Source organism: Chiroxiphia lanceolata, chromosome 2 (genome assembly GCF_009829145.1).
Source record: "Chiroxiphia lanceolata isolate bChiLan1 chromosome 2, bChiLan1.pri, whole genome shotgun sequence".
In the NCBI taxonomy this organism is placed as follows: Eukaryota; Metazoa; Chordata; class Aves; order Passeriformes; family Pipridae; genus Chiroxiphia; species Chiroxiphia lanceolata.
This window is the reverse complement of record NC_045638.1, coordinates 2,316,287-2,331,490: the sequence shown is the minus strand read 5'-3', so window position 1 is coordinate 2,331,490 and position 15,204 is coordinate 2,316,287. Positions and strand designations below refer to the sequence as shown.

At 55.1% G+C, this 15,204-nt stretch overlaps 1 protein-coding gene across 1 annotated transcript in view; it reads right to left on the bottom strand.

Annotated features, from left to right (window-relative positions):
• Positions 1 to 11,289, bottom strand: part of SIM2 (SIM bHLH transcription factor 2) — a 57,280-nt gene extending 45,991 nt beyond the window's left edge. Inside the window, 4 exon segments of the mRNA XM_032680540.1 lie at positions 2,794 to 2,876; positions 10,923 to 11,000; positions 11,003 to 11,061; positions 11,063 to 11,289. Of these exon segments, the coding sequence (XP_032536431.1) occupies positions 2,794 to 2,876; positions 10,923 to 11,000; positions 11,003 to 11,061; positions 11,063 to 11,094 (252 nt within the window). The 5' untranslated portion in view covers positions 11,095 to 11,289.
• Between the last annotated feature and the right edge of the window lie 3,915 nt (positions 11,290 to 15,204).

Below are 15,204 nucleotides of genomic sequence, written 5' to 3'. Positions count from 1 at the left end.
ATGGAAACGTTTCTCTGATGCTGCTCCTTCAAACATTGGTTGTGAAACCCAACTCATTCCCCCGCAGCCGCAGCTTTACTGCTGCACTTTCAGTGAACATTCTCCTGTTGATTCAGGCTATTTTAGTGCTTAGCCCAAATCCTGAGCTATGTGGTGCTTAGGGGGAAGTCTAACACTACGTGGGCCATTTTTTATGGCATAATTGGCAGACACAGCCCGCTGCTGTTTGCAGTATATTTCGTGGTGCTGCAAGCAAAGCTTTAAGTCTGACCGTATTTTCCAAAGTGTGTTTCTGAACAAGAGCTGTCTGCTCTCTGACTGTGTGAACTTCCAAAAAGGAAGCAGAGTAAATCAGCTTTCAAAACTTTATCACACTTGAAGAGAGGCATTTGTGCTGATGAAGTTACACCCTTGCAGTCTGGGCAACCTTGACCAATGGAATACTCAATTAATCCAATCCAATCCTACAAATTCTTATTGACAGGATATTGGCTGGAAAGTAAATATTACTTGTGTGAGTAAAAAGTGAAGTTTAATTTAGCCATGTATCATTCATATAAGAGAAAGAAAAGTGATGGCAAGTGGTGCAGCTCATCCAAAATGACCATGATTTGGACACATTAACTCTCAGTTTGGGGAGACTTTGATTTTTTTAGTGCCCAATTTGAGACATTTTTTCAAAAGTATCTGATATTCTCAGTCGAACAGTCTCCATTAGTGTAGAAAGTTTTGATCAGCACATACATATGAACATCACAGGAAAATACATTTGGAAGAGAAAAATCATTTTTACAACACACAGATAAGAGAACAAGCTATTTTAATTCATTTGAAGTTACTGAACCAGAAGAGAAAGCAATAAAACCCTGTATGCTTCATGCTCTTATAATGCCACCCCAATAAGAAAATATCCCAAATTATTCCCTGGCCTACTAACGATTCTGCAGCATGTAATTGAAACCAGATTACTCTTTGCCTTTATTTTCCCTCCCCCTTTTTTTTTTTTTTAACATAAATTGAATTTTGTTGAAGCATCATAATGGGAAACAAATCATTGCACCCTTAGCCCTAACTTTGTTTTTAAACACTGTCATCCTGCAATGGCACAACTAAACCAGTGTCAGTGCTGCTGTCACTGCACCGTGTGGTGCAGCAGGTCCCAAAATTTCCTGAGCAGAAAAGCACATTGAAGCTGAAACTTCACGTGGAAGGTTTCATTCTAAGAACGAAATGAAAAAGTTATGAAATAAAATAAAAAGGCTTACGGTAAATGTGGGTTTATTAAAACGTGAAGAATACGTCATCCAGCAATAACTGAACTGTAAAATGAGTATCGCAAGTGAACAGTACATAACTAATTATAAGTTCATTAAATGCCAGGCAAAACGTGGAATAGCCAGCAGGGAGGAGGAGCAAGTGTAACAATGGTTTGTATGACTAGGTATGTATTTTAACCTATATGTTATATTATGCATATATAATACTATACATAACTAGATATATATTTCCTAGGTGGACTGGTGATGCTGGAACACCTGGGAGGGCATCACCTGCTTAGAACAAAATTTCCAAGGCTAGAAATGCCTCCCCAGGAGATCATTCTGAGCTCTGTCCATCCCCATTCCCTGTACGTGGTCAGCACCTCACCCTTCCAATCAGCCTCCCCCAAACGCTCTCCCTCTTCCCCGCAGGAGAGATGTTTTGCAGGGGCTGGGGTAGCAAATAAATAACCCTGCACGTCATTTCCAAGGTCGGGGGACCTGGCGCAGCATTCCCAGCTCTCCCACCCTGGGGACAAGGACACAACGGGGTGGGCAAACCCCGCCGGCGGCACCGCGGGGGGAAGCGGCCGAACAGAGCCCGAACAGAGTTTTTTCTGTTGAGGTTTTTTTTATCCCCCAGCCGAGCGAAAAGTTAAAACAGCTCCAGCACTGCGACCAGGAATTAACCTCCCGCAATAAAACCGGCCGTTAAATGATTACGGTTTGCCGGCTCTTTAAAATCGGGGCAGGAAAAAAAACAAAAAACAAAAAACAAAAAAAAACAAAAAACCCACGCTGCATTAAGTTCACATATATTAAAAAAAAATAGTAAAAAAAAATAATTAAAAAAAAATAAAAAATAAAAAATATGGAGCTAAACGCAATTTATTTTTTTTTTCCTCCTCCCTCCTGCTGGAACGCTCGCCCCAGCTACGACTTCCTAAACTCTCCTGGAGTTCAGAGGAATTCTAGAGCGGATCACCGGGATTGTGAACAACGGTATTTTCAGGTGCTAACGTCCACGGGAGATCCGATCCAGGTGTTTCCCTCCCTCGGGAGCCCTGCGCTCCCTTCCAGGTTTCCCCTCCCGAAATTCCCGGTGTCCGGCGCCTCTCCAGACAAACCCCGTCGGCGCTGGCCGGGACCCGCCTGGGGACATTCCCAGCAGATTTGAGGTGCCTGATTAACGCTTTTAGGGCTGGGAGACACTTTGCTTTCACAGAGGCGTGGGTTCTGCTAACATCAAAAGTAGTAGTAGTAGTAGTAGTAGTAGTATAGTAGTAGTAGTAGTAGTAGTAGTAGTAATAATAATAATAATAATAATAATAATATTAATATAAGTGGACGGTTTTCGTCTCCCCCCAGCCTAGCGAAGCTCGGGAATAAGATGGAGGCTTCACCCAGGCTCCTGTGGCGGTGCGGGGGTGAGGAATAAGCGGAGGAGGAGGAGGAGGAGGGGCGGGAGGCAGACCCCACCACCACACCAGATTCCCGGTGCGCGGCGCGTACGGGAGGAGGAGGCGTCCACTACCTGAAGCAAGTGGGATCCGAGCTCCATGGCCACGTTATCCAAGGGCCCTATCCTGCTCGGCTGTCCCCAGGCGTCGCCCAGACCTGCAAGGGAAGCAAGGAGCTGGTTAGAGCAGGGAACCTGTCCCTCAGCCCCGCTGCCCCCAATCCGCCAGCTCCCCCCGTTCCCCCGCCGTCCAGGCCGCGACGGGGGGATTAAGAAGGTTGGTAGGGCTGAATCTCTTCTACACACACGCGTGGGAAGGGAATTGCTCCTTTTCCGGGCAAGGGAACCCCTTCGGACTCCCTTTCTCCCTCCCCGGAGAGCCCTCGGTCCCCAGGGAGGCGACGGCCCCCATCGCTTCCCATCGTCCTTCCAGCAGCACCGTACCCGTCCCTCCTCCCCGCGGCGTTATGACCGGCGACCCCCACGCTGGCCAAGGCGAGTCCCGGCTGGGGAAGGGGCTGAGGAGATCAAAGGGGTCGGAGAGAAACTGCCCCGACGGGCCCTTCACCTGCGCACAGACGGGACCGACCCATCGGCACAACTTCGCCCCCACGGCCCCGTCGAGCCCCGGCCCCTCTGACCCCACAGCCCGACCCCATTAGGGGGAGCCCGGGCGCCCGACATTGCTTCGGTGACAGCGAAAAGTCACTGATGGAGCTGGTTTGGGAGCGCTTGGGGCGAGGAGAGGGGCTGGGACGGGGTTGGGGTTTTTTTGTTGGTTGGCCGGGTTTTGTTTGTTTTTCATTTCCTCCGTGCAAAGAAGGCTTACACCAGCTCCCCGCTGGAGCTGAGACCACCACCCAGCCAAATGAATTAAGTAGTTTAGGAGGTTCGCAGAGTGCCAGTCGAAGCGCTGGGCACTCACGTTGGCACCTGATGGCAGATGGAGGGGAAGGGAGGGACGCGACCGCATCCTTTCAATGCCTCCTTTTTGGGGAGAAAGAACAGCGCGGCTGCTGCGAGGCCACGGAGCCCTCACGGCGCTGCGGAATAGGGTGAGAGAGAGAGATTCGGCGCTGCCAGCCCGGCGGGACCGTGAATTCCACGATCTCCCGGGGGGTCCCGTCTGGAGCGCACACGCGTGCGGTGGATGCGCAGCCCTGCGCCCCTCAGCCCTGCGCCCCTCAGCCTTCAGGGTCGCTTCAAACCCATCTGTCGCCGCGAAACGGAGCGCCGTGTTTTCCTCCGGTGCCCTCTCACCGCCCGGGGGCTTCCAAAGAAGCCTCCCCTCCGACGTTGGAGGGGGCAAAGGCGGCTATGGCGGGATCCCAGCAGAATTTGGCACCCGGGCAGAAATCCCTGCGTGATTCTGAACGCGCCTCCTGAAGCCCTCGCGTGTGCTTTGGTCACTTAGACCTGGTCTAGAAATGATGGGAGGCTTTCTCTCCGCTCTCGGGGCGTCCCTTGGGATGGACAGGATCTCCCGCTGGAGGAGCATGGGGAGGATGCGCCGCAAAGCTGTGCTTCCCCCCGAGCTTTACCTCCCAGCCCCGTGTCCCACTCCCTCCGGGCAAGCACAAAGGAGCCTCTGAAGCCACGCAGGGAACCCCAGGGGACCTTGGCCGGCCCTGACACCTCCACTCCGCCGTCTCAAGGCAGTAGCAGCACCCAGGGTCATTCCCAAGAAGTGGCGTCTGCATCCCTATCCCGTGTCGCCGGATCTCTCCAAACCCCCGGAGTTCTCAGTGTGTGGCTGCGCTTCCCTGTGGGCAGGGGAAGGACACCTTCCCTCCGCACTGGGAAATTTGCTTGGAAGAGCCAAACGAAAACTCGCGCTTTTCTACGGCGCTTCCCAATCCTCCTTCAGGAGAAGGCTCCTGAATTTCCAGAGACGCGTCAAAACGTTCTTTGTGCTGAAAAGCTGCTTCCTCTGGGGAGGAAAGTTTGGGGATCGCAGAGTCATCCTGCGGTTTCTTTCCCGAGAAAGAGACTGTAACAAATACAAACGAGAGAGCCTGTCCAGGTGCCCTTATTTCGATTTACTAATTACCAATCACAAAGCACGGGGTTGCAATACTGAAAAGGGGGTCACACCTGGTGGAGTAAAACTGGCCGGAGACGAGCTCTCCCTTTCCGATGGACGAAGCAGATTTATTCCTTTGGCCACTCACGAAGCTCATCAAGAACGAGCCGTGTTTCTGCCTCACACGTGCGTGGCAATTCCCTGCGTCCTGTCCGTCACGGGTAGGACAGGTACCATTTCACAGCATCCCCCCAGACCTGCACTAGTTTTGAAGTTCTTTCCTAGCCCGGACTAAAAACCAAAAAAAAAAAAAGAGTCGCTTCGGCGATTTGTTCCCTTGAAATTTTAAATTGGAGTTGCAATTGCGAACTCGCATCAAACGTAAACACGTTGGTGGATCAGCCCGGCATTCGTCTAAGCTCGTTTAGAGCCGACGATTTTATCATTTAATCCCACCCAGCGGATCGCTTTAAAGGTGGAAACGAAACGAATAAAACCTGACGCCCACTGACTCGTCTTCCGAGAGATTTGCAAACGCGCCGCGTTGCGTCCTGTAAACATATGGATGCGATAGACTCCTGCCCAGCCAGTAAATAACGCACATTTTCACTCACTGGCCTGGAGCGAGGCCAAAATTGCTGCCGATACACAGCGAGCCTTTCCCACATCGCTCCGTCTCGGGGGGACTTTGCTGGGCTGGCCCCGGCCGGGAGGGGACCCCCGTCGGGGCGGGCTGCCGGGGTTCCACACGGCTTTACAACCCGCGCCGCGCATTCGTTTCGAAGGAAATGTTTAAAAATGCCCCAGCGCAGCACGAATTAAGGGCTGCCCCGGCCCAGAAAGCGATTCATCTGCAAGCGAGTGGCTGGAGCATCCTTCCTGCGAATGCTGGGAACACGCGTGGGGGTGGCTTGGCCCCAGGGTGCGACGGCTTTGCGGTGCTGGAGGGTGAGGGATCGCCTAAACCCAGCGGTTTGGGGTGATTCCGGGTGCTGCCGGTAGAGAAAAGCCCGGAAAGCCCAAGCCGGGCTCAGCTGCAGAGCCCGCGCCGGCCGGCGGGGCTGGCACGGCCAGGGGACGGGCACTCGCCAGTCCCAGTCTCAGCCTTCTCTCTCCTGGCATCCCGCCGGCGGCAAACATGGATGAGAGGAGCCTCTCTCCCTGTCTCCCCTGCTTTTACTGGTGTCTGTACTGGTGTCTGGGACCAGGGCCGTGCTGGGAGGGCAGGACGGGCACAGTGGGATGCCTGGCAGGGGAAATAACCGGCCCTAAACGCAATTGTGCCCGTCAGCCCCTTCCAGGCGGCAGGTTCGGCTCCGACAACGCCGTCCCGGACACAGAGAGGGGGTTTTGCCCCAACACCCCAAAGTTCGTGCTGCTTTTGCCGTTGAAAGACGGGGGTTCTCACACGAACGCGCCCCCTCCCTTTGGCAAACCCGGGCGCGATCCCCCCTCACCCCCTCCGTCTTTTGCCACCTCTGGCTCTTTTTCAAAATACCTCAACATTCACTTTGTACCATTTCCCAGTTTCCAGGGAAGGAGGAGCGTGAGTTTAACTGTATAAGAGCTAGAAATGCTTGGGAACAACTCCCACCTTTGCTCTCCGCATACATAAATCCGTGCGCGCACACATTTTGAAAGCCCGGTAGCTTTCCTGCTCGGGATTCTGCTAAAAGAATTACTTCGCGATGTATTATGTTAAGTATCGGGTTGCCCTGTAGCTTGGAGTATTTCCTTTGTGTCTGCTGGGCTGTTCCCCGGCTCCCCCGGAGCGCACGGTCCCCCCGCCTTATTCAATCGCCGTCCTTCACAGGGAGCCTTGGGTCAACTACAAACTCCAAGGAGTTCGCCGCCTCTCCTGGGTTTTGGGGTTTATTTTTTCCCCAGCGCGGTGTGCCTCACTGGGCCGGGAAAGAAAAATCCCGCGGGGGCGGCCCCTAGTTTATGTCGAGCTTTATCTCCCTCTTTTAGTCGAGGTCCAAGGTTGATTGGGCTCTCGTGTCATCCCGTGGTGTGGGGACGCAGATGACACTTTGCTTTAAGCAGCGGGCGGGAGGTATCTCAGCCCCGACGGCACTGAGGGTCGCACCGCTGGACCCGAGCGGCCGGGACGGCTCTGGAGCCGACAGGAATCGGCTGGAATTCCGGCGGGAATAAGCTCTGCTCGCAGAGGGGAAGCTCCCAGGTCGGGGTGGCTTTGGGAAGGAGCAGGGCTGTTTTAAGTCTAAGCTCGGCAGGGATGTGCCGGGCGCTCTGCGGGCGTCAGCGTCACCGGCTGGGAAGGCGCCCGAGGGTTGGGACGGTGGGAACGGTGGAGTCAAGATCAGGACTTTAATTTTTTCTTTTTTTTTTAAGGAAAAAAAAAAAGTCAAGTCCAAGGGGAAAAATAAAAAAAAAAAAAAAGAAAGGAGAAAACCAAAAAAATACCCCAAACACAACAAACTATTCTCCAGGACGCCCGGACAATCCCAAACCCGGCTCTTCCCACCGAGCAGAAAACACCAGATCGTGATAACAGGCCCCAAAGCGGGGGTACTACAGACAGCGACGTCCCCGGCGGACCCGCAGGTCCCACGGCAGTGACCCCCGCCCTCCCTGCTTCCCTCCCTCCTGTCCTCCCTCCTTCCCTCCCTCTTGTCCTCCCTCCTTCCCTCCCCGCCGGGAGGGAGAGGCCGGACCGACCCACTGCCCGTCCTGCCGCCCGGGAACGACCGCGCAGCTCCTGGGAAACCCTAAAAAAGTACTTTGTTTCAGTAAGACCTTTAATGTCAATATTAACCGTTAGTGCAATGGACGCTCACTTTCGAAAAGGGATTGCTCACTCCTCGGGCTTTATTTATTTATTTAATTCATTAACGACCTCTTCATAGCGGGTATGAAAATCAGACGAAACAGCTGCGATTCGCCTCGATTTCTAAAAATATACATTCACGAGTTAAATGAGAACAGAAAACTCTGTATGTTCCTAATAGTTTCTATTGTCTGCGTCTCGGAATAAGAAAGGTCTAAAATCTACCGCTCAGTCGCTTTATTCAGATTATTTTGTATAGCGCAAATTATCTTTTGGGTCACATATTAATTAGCTCTCTCTCGTCCGGTTTAACAACCATAATGTCCGATTTTATAATCAGTTTGGATACTGTGTCGGGGGTGGGGGAGGGAGAGGGTGCCGATTTAACCAGTCTGCCATAACCGGAGGGCAGAGAATCGCGGATTTTAAACACGAGTTTTTCTCGCCTCTTTCTTTCATTAACTCATTTTCAGAGAGGGGGAAAAAAATAAAAAAATGCTGACAGTCGAGACAGAAGAAATTCCGCGATGTGTTTTTGTTCTACAGCGACAAATGCCTTAGCAAAAAAAATAGAAAAAAAACCCAAACCCGAGAGGAAGACGGTGTCGCAGAGCGGGAGCGCGGGGGAGCTGTAGGTTGTGTCTCCTGACTTTAACCTCCTCAATCTCAAGGTCGGAGCGATACCGCCGGGCACAAACTGTGATATCAGAGCACGAAACTGTGCCTTTCAAGTCTCGCACTCTGAAGGAGCTGGGGTAGAAATCCCCTTTCTCTCTGGCTCCTTGGAGTCCGACCGGGCGCCTCTGCGGAGGATCTGAGAGCTCAGCCCATAATGTGCATCTTCGGGAAAAGCCTGGCCGGGGTGAGCAGGAGACCTGCCTGAGCATTTTTACAAGCCCTTTCGAAGCTCTGGCCCCTCGCTGAGGGGCTCAAACTTTTCCAAAATTATGTTTCAGCTAGCTCTGGAAATAAGGGGGGAAGCCATCGAGGTTTTTAAAAGCACAGCCCTCTCTCTCTCTCTCTCTCTTTCCCTCCAGTCTAGACAGAGCTGGAAACCGGTTTGTAGCTGGACAACGTTTCTGATGGCTCTGATCTCAGCTAATCCGGGCCTAGCACACAAGCTGGTGGCCTCTCAGGCCTGTCCCCCCCACCCTGACACCCCCTTAAGCCTGACAAGGGTGATGTCACGGTGAGGGCCGGGGTGCCCCCACTCTTGGGGGCAATTCCTGTGGGAGCGCGGGCACCGCGGCTCCACTGCCCCGGGAGCGGAGGCCCAGAGGGAGCCTGTTACGTGCCCACCTTTATTTCAAGCCCCAGAACCTCGGTGCCCCCCACCCATGGGGTCCAGCGCTCTCAAAGGAGCTCTTTCCCCAGGTCTCGATGCCCCAGGATTTTAAGACGTTGAACCGAGAAGCCTTTCTGGGCTGTCGGACTCCCCGTTCCACCTCCCAGTAAAGCCAACTGGAAATCAGTAACCGAGTATGAGGAGGGGAGGGACGACGGACAGACAGACGAATGGTGACCCCCCTCCCCTCCTTCCACAGGCAAATCCCGAGGGAGAGGGAAGTTGGGGTGACGCGGGACTCTGCCATCGAGCAGTTCCCACAAAAAAGCGCCCTATTCCAGCCCTTGGGGTGCGGGCACTGCCCGCAGCCGCCTTTCCCCGCCTCCCCCTTCTCCCCTCCACCCTCCCAGGCACTAAACGCTCGGCTCGGGGACCGGAGGCACTTATTCCCCCGGCCTGTCATCCCTGGATGGAAAGCTTTGGTTTTAAATGTATTTCCACCCGTAGTTAAGACGATGAAAGATCAGGAATTCGCTGTATGCATTTAAACGTTGCCCTTAATAAGCAGAGTGTGCGGAAGCGCACGCCCGGCCTGTTTAAGGAAGACAGACACATAAAACACACCCGAGCCGTGGGTATAAACCTGCTCTCGGGGTCGTCTCGTTGCTCTTGAGGATCAGTAGGGCTGGAAAAGCCGGGACACATCCAGCAGCGTCTCGAAACGTGCCACTTTTCTTCCCTCTTAAATCAAAGGCATTCGGGGGCACGTTCCCCGGGGCAGGGCCGGCGAGCGACCCCCCGAAATTTACGACGCTCTGTTTCTCATCGGGCAATTTCCCGATGGGGGATAATGGCTGGAAATGCAGCGGAGCAGCGCCTCGCTTCCCTTTGCTCCGCTAGCTCGGCGTGCCTCGGGAGCGCACGCTGAAGGAGCCCTGGCTTTCCCTAGCACGGCTAGTCCTTGCTCCCGAAATTTCTGAATTAGATGGCCATAACGGTAAGCTTTGCTCGGGTTGGGAGGGGGGTTTTATTCCGCCCCCCGCTCCCTTCCCCCCCTTTTTCTTTTTTTCCCCCCCCTCAACCTTTTAATAAAGCTCCTTCCAAACCGCGACGGAGAGCAGACCTTCCACTCCGGAATTCGCTAATTCCTTCACCCTCCTCCTAGTCCGGAGAGGCACAAACAAATGACAAAGGCGGGGAGCCGGGCTTTATTTAGCCACCCGCAGCCACTTAACCGGCCTTTCATTTCACGTCTCCATCAGCTCGGCGGAGGCACGGACAGGACGGGCGGCCGACGGCTCCCCACGGGTGCCGGCCCGCTGCCTCCCTCGCCCAAAGGCGGCCCCAAAGGCGCTCGGGGGGACGATGCGAGGCTGTTTTTCGCCAAACCCCCGGGGAAGGAGAAGCCGTGCCAGGTCTCGCTGCGGGTATCTCCGAGAAGAGCCACCGGAGCCACGGGCTCACGGCCGGGGAGCAGCGGGGGTCCCGGCCCCGCTCGGGACCAGGCTGGGCTCGGACCCTCCTTCCCTTCTCTCCTCGGCCCCGGCAGAGGCGGAGGGCCTCGCTGAGAGGCCACCTCTCCTTATTTCCCAGCCTGCTTCCCTACCTCCAGAAAACTCCAACCAAACCAAAATAATAATAACAACCACGCTAGTTTTGTTTTCCCCCGAGCCGAGGGGCCATCCCGGGGCCGCCCGGGCTCCTCCCGGGCTGCAGGCACCGGTAGAGCCGAGCCGAGCCCGCTCCCTCGGGACGGTCCCCCCGAGCAAACGGAGCTGAACCGGCAGCAAAAGAGGAGGGGGAGAAAGGGGGGGGATTAACCGGCGGGTCTGGCCCCCACCACAGCCGATTTTTGGGCAGCGCAGCTTCTGCCTCCTCTCCCAGGCAGGCTGGGCTCCTTTCCACCCAGGGCGGCTTTTCCCTCGATCACCCCTCGCTTGCCACCCGGTTCTGGGACACCCTGCAGCATCTCCCCCTCCTCCCAGGACGCTGGAGGCGATGCGGGCTCGTCTCGGGGTGTGTGCCCACCCCACCACCCCCTCCCCACTCTTTTTTCGGTCCTCGGTGTCCCCCGTCCCTCCCGTGAGAGCCCGGCGGGGTTTTACCTTCGGGGAAGACGGCTCGCATTTTCAGGTAGCTGGTGGTGAGGCGGATGATGGACGCCTTGTCCAGCTGGGAGGTGAGGCCGAGGGCAAGGGCAGGAGTTTGGCCAGTTCGTAGAATTCTCCATTTCTTTTTCCCGTCTAGTCTTGCCGCGTTCTTGGATTTTTCCTTCATCGCGACTACTGCAAGGCGAGGATGTCAACTGGCATATTAGACCCGATTCCTCCGAGTTGCGGGGGCATGGATTCGGCGTCAGAGTTAGTGTTTTCGTTTGAGGAAGGAGAGAGCTCAACCAAATCAAATCAAATCAAATAATTATAATAACAGTAATAATAATAAAGGGAGAGGGGGAATAAAAAGACAAAAAGGGGAGGGGAAAAAAAAAAAGCCAAACCAACCAGACAAAAAACAACACCAACAGAAATGGTGCGAGGAGGGGGGAGGCGATCTCTGAGCCACAACCAGGATGGGAAAGCCGCTCGGAGAAGGCATTTCTGCTCTGGCCCTGCAATAGCGAGAGCTTCGAAACCCAGACTGAAAGACCCACGCGAATCTCCGTCCTCTGCCTGCAGCTGGGAATCGGATCTTCTCCTCAACGGGGAGCAAATCACTGGGGTTCCCTTCTTCACCGAAGGATTTCTTCAACTCAATCCTTCCCCGTCCAAAAATAATAATTAAAAATATTATATATATTAAAAGTAGAGCGTCCATGCAAGAAATCATTGAGCTAAGCAGGCTGAACTATTTTGGACATTTTGTCTCTCAAAAAAAAAAAAAAAAAAAAGAAAGAAAGAAAGAAAGAAAACGGAACGACCGCGCTGCTCGTTGAACGAAGTGCAAAATGATCTGGTCCCGGAGCCCGAGATGCCGAGGAGACGACGAGCCCCTCGCTAAGCGAAAGTCAGAGGCGGTGCGGAGGGAGCTGATGGCTGGAGCGCTCCGAAATCACGAGCTCGCATTTCCCTCGGACGCTTCCCTCTCGGCGGGCTGGTCCTGCGGCCGAAGGGCTCTTCCCCCGGGCCCGAGGGGCTCCTCCAGCGCCGGGGCGCGGGGGGCTCCGAGCCCCGCGGGCGGCGGGGCCGGGCGGACGGCGGGGCTGCGGGCACGGGGGGCTGCGGGGCTGCTCCTGCCGCTCCGGCCGCTGCGCCCAGCTCCAAATGTGGTTCTCATGCGGAGTCAAATTAAAGGATCCGTTTTCCTCGGGACCAGTGCCACTTCAGCGTTGTCTCTTTCCAAACAAGTCCGAGCGCTGGCAAAGGCGCGGGATTGATTTTGTTGCTTTTATTTATTGTTGCCTTTTCTTTTTTTCTTTTCCTCCTTTTCCCTCCTTTTAAAGAAAGAGAATTTGCAAAATCAGGAATAGTTTCTCTTTCTTTTTTTTTTTTTTCCTCCCCTTTTATTTTTTTAATTGTCACTTATTTAAAGAGCAAAGCGGTGGCTCTTTGGCATAGACATGCCTTTCAAAGGCAAGGGGAGGGTTTGCTACGTTCACCTCCCGCAAGGAGCAGCGATCCTCACCATACGGCAAGGATCGAAGGTAAAATTCCCCTCCTCTCGGAAATCACAGCCGCCACGCTCCTCGCCTGAAAGCACCGATATCTCCGTTGTTTTTTTTTTTTTCCTCTTTTCTTTCTTTCCCTTTTTTTTATTTATTTTTTTTTTCCAGGGGCAGAAGGAGCTCTGAAGTGGACCTCTCGGTTAATTCTTTAGCAAAGGCTGCGGAAAGCCAGGAGAGCCTCAAGAGGGGAGGGGATAATGTATCCGTGACGTGTCCTCCCGCGCAGCGCCCTCCGAGGGACCCAAATACAGAGGAGCCAGAAAAGAGCCGCAATTAGCACTTGCGATGGGATGGGGGGCCGGGCCGGGGGGAGCCGGGGGCGGAGGCCCTTTGCTGTGGCAGCCCGAGCCCGCTCCCCTCGACCTCCCTGAGCGGCCGGCGGAGCCCCAGGACCCCCTTGCCCCGCACCCTGCCCTCGCTCGGTGCACTGGCCGTGACCCCGCGGCCCCGAGGGGGCCCCTCGAACCCTCCCCGGGTGGTGGGCACAGGGGATGTGTGTGTGGGACCCCCTTCCCAGACCCACGGCAGCGCCATGAAGTCACCCCAAGCCCTTTCCCCCGTTCTTTGGCTGTGGTTAAAACGTACCTGCGCACCCACAGGTATGCGTGGCTCGTCTGTTCACATACACATGTATCCCCGCTCGCATTTATACTGTATATGCACATTTTGCGTATACATTACACGCGTGCGTAAGTATGGATATATATAAATATATAAAAATATGTGCACAGGAGAACATGCACAGGCGCGCATTCACACGCATATATACTTAAACACACGCACATACATTTGCACATACACATATACATTTACGCACACACATATTTTTTTATTTATATATTTACACGTGGCCCCTCGGCCATGCGGTGGAAGGGGGGTCGAGCTCCGGGGGAGGCGGTGGGTGCAGTCCCGTGCCCTCCCCGCCGACAGCCGCTGCTCCTCGGCCCCCGACGTGACTCCGCTCTGCCCGGCGGGCCGCCGGTGACCGGGGCTTAACCCCGGAGCTGCCGAAACAGCTCTCGGGGGGACGGTGAAGCAAATCCCGGAGAGCACAGGCTTTGCCGGGGCCCCCCGAGCCCCCTCCGTCCAGGCGGTCCCGCGGAGCTCCCGGGGCTGGAACCGCAGGGTTCGGGGCCACCTTGGCAGGGGTTGTCACAGAGCGATGCCCGGTGTCCCCTCGCCTCCAGAGTCATGTCCTGAGCGGCGGAATTAACCCCAGGTTGGGCAGGACTGAGCCGGGCTTTGATACGGTCCCGACCCGATGGGAGCCCTTCGCGCTCCGGGAGCACCTCGGCGCTGCTGAGGGGGACACACACCCGCACTTGCGTGTCCCTGTCCCACTCCACGGGGCACAAACACTCATCCCAGGGGGAACAGACCCTGCCCACGCCCCTCGCAACACCCTGGGACACGCGTGGCTCCAGCACCCACCGTGCGGGGGGAGCAGGGATGAGGCCGGGGATTAAAGCAGGGAGGAAAGGAGAGAAGGAGGGACCAGCAGAGCGCCGGGCGAGACGCGGCTCCACAACCTCGGGCACAGGGAGGGCGCCCAGGGGGATGGGATCGCCCGTTCGCAAAACACAATGCACCGGTCCTTAATATTAATCCCCGGGAGAGGCCTGGCCGGCGGGCGAGTGTGTTTGCTTAAGCTCGCCCGCCCCTCCGTAATTATCCTATTACACCAGAAAGAGCCCGGCCCGGCGGTGCCGAGGGAAAGGCCACGCTCTTTAACCTCCCCGCCGCCGGCACCCCTGCCCCGGCTCTCCCCGTCTGGGCCACCGCTCCCCGGGGGATGGCGAGTAGGGAGATTCGGTCACCTTCTGCCTTCCCTGCTTGAAATGCGGGACAAGGAAAGGGTGAGCGGCTCCCCGACGGGCCCTGCCCGTCCGGCCTCTTGTCCCGTCCCAAACCCGTCCCCTCCTGGCTCAGGTACCCGGTCCCGTCCCTCGGCTGACGCGGCTTTTGTAGGGGAGGACCGCGGGCATCGGGAACGGGCTCCCTGCCCCGCCGTCCCGGCTGGGATTTAGGCTCGAGCTGGTTCCAGGTCAAGGAAACCTGAGCGAAACCCTTGCACCGGCGAGCACGGGGCGATGTGACCCGTTCTGCCCTCCTGCACTGCCCTTTTTCCCCGCAAAATAGGAGTAGCCCCCTAACCCTCTCTCGGGGGTAACCTCTCTCCTGGGCACTCCTGGAGCAGGTTTGGCGACGGCAGATGCAGCCGGCGATTAAACCCGCCGCTGTATTTTTCTTTTTACGGAAGCGTGTTCCGGCTGAGACTTTTCGCCGAGTAAAACAAACCTAAATTAATCTAGGGGGAAAAAACTCCCCCAAAACCAAAAACAAAACACCCGTCGAAAAGAAATTTCAGCCTTACGGGGAAATTCTCAAAATTCAGTGCAACCTCCGCCCACCGCCGAAACTGGACGCATTAACAGAGGTAAAAAAATATATATACGGGGAAAAAATATTATATATATATTATATATATATGTGTGTGTGTGTGTAAAATTAGCTGTATATCAAGGCAGGTCCTAAGGGGTCCGATACAACGAGCTCTGCGATCGCTGACCCGAGAAGGAAACTACTTGGGACATTTCTGCGTCCTGTAAACAAAATATAGGAAGGAGCGACTGGGGTGACAAAGGAAAGCGTGAGGGAGCATGTTCCGTTTCTAACACATTACGGTGGTTTGGAGAAAGGGCAGGTTTGCGAATGTTTTCAACATA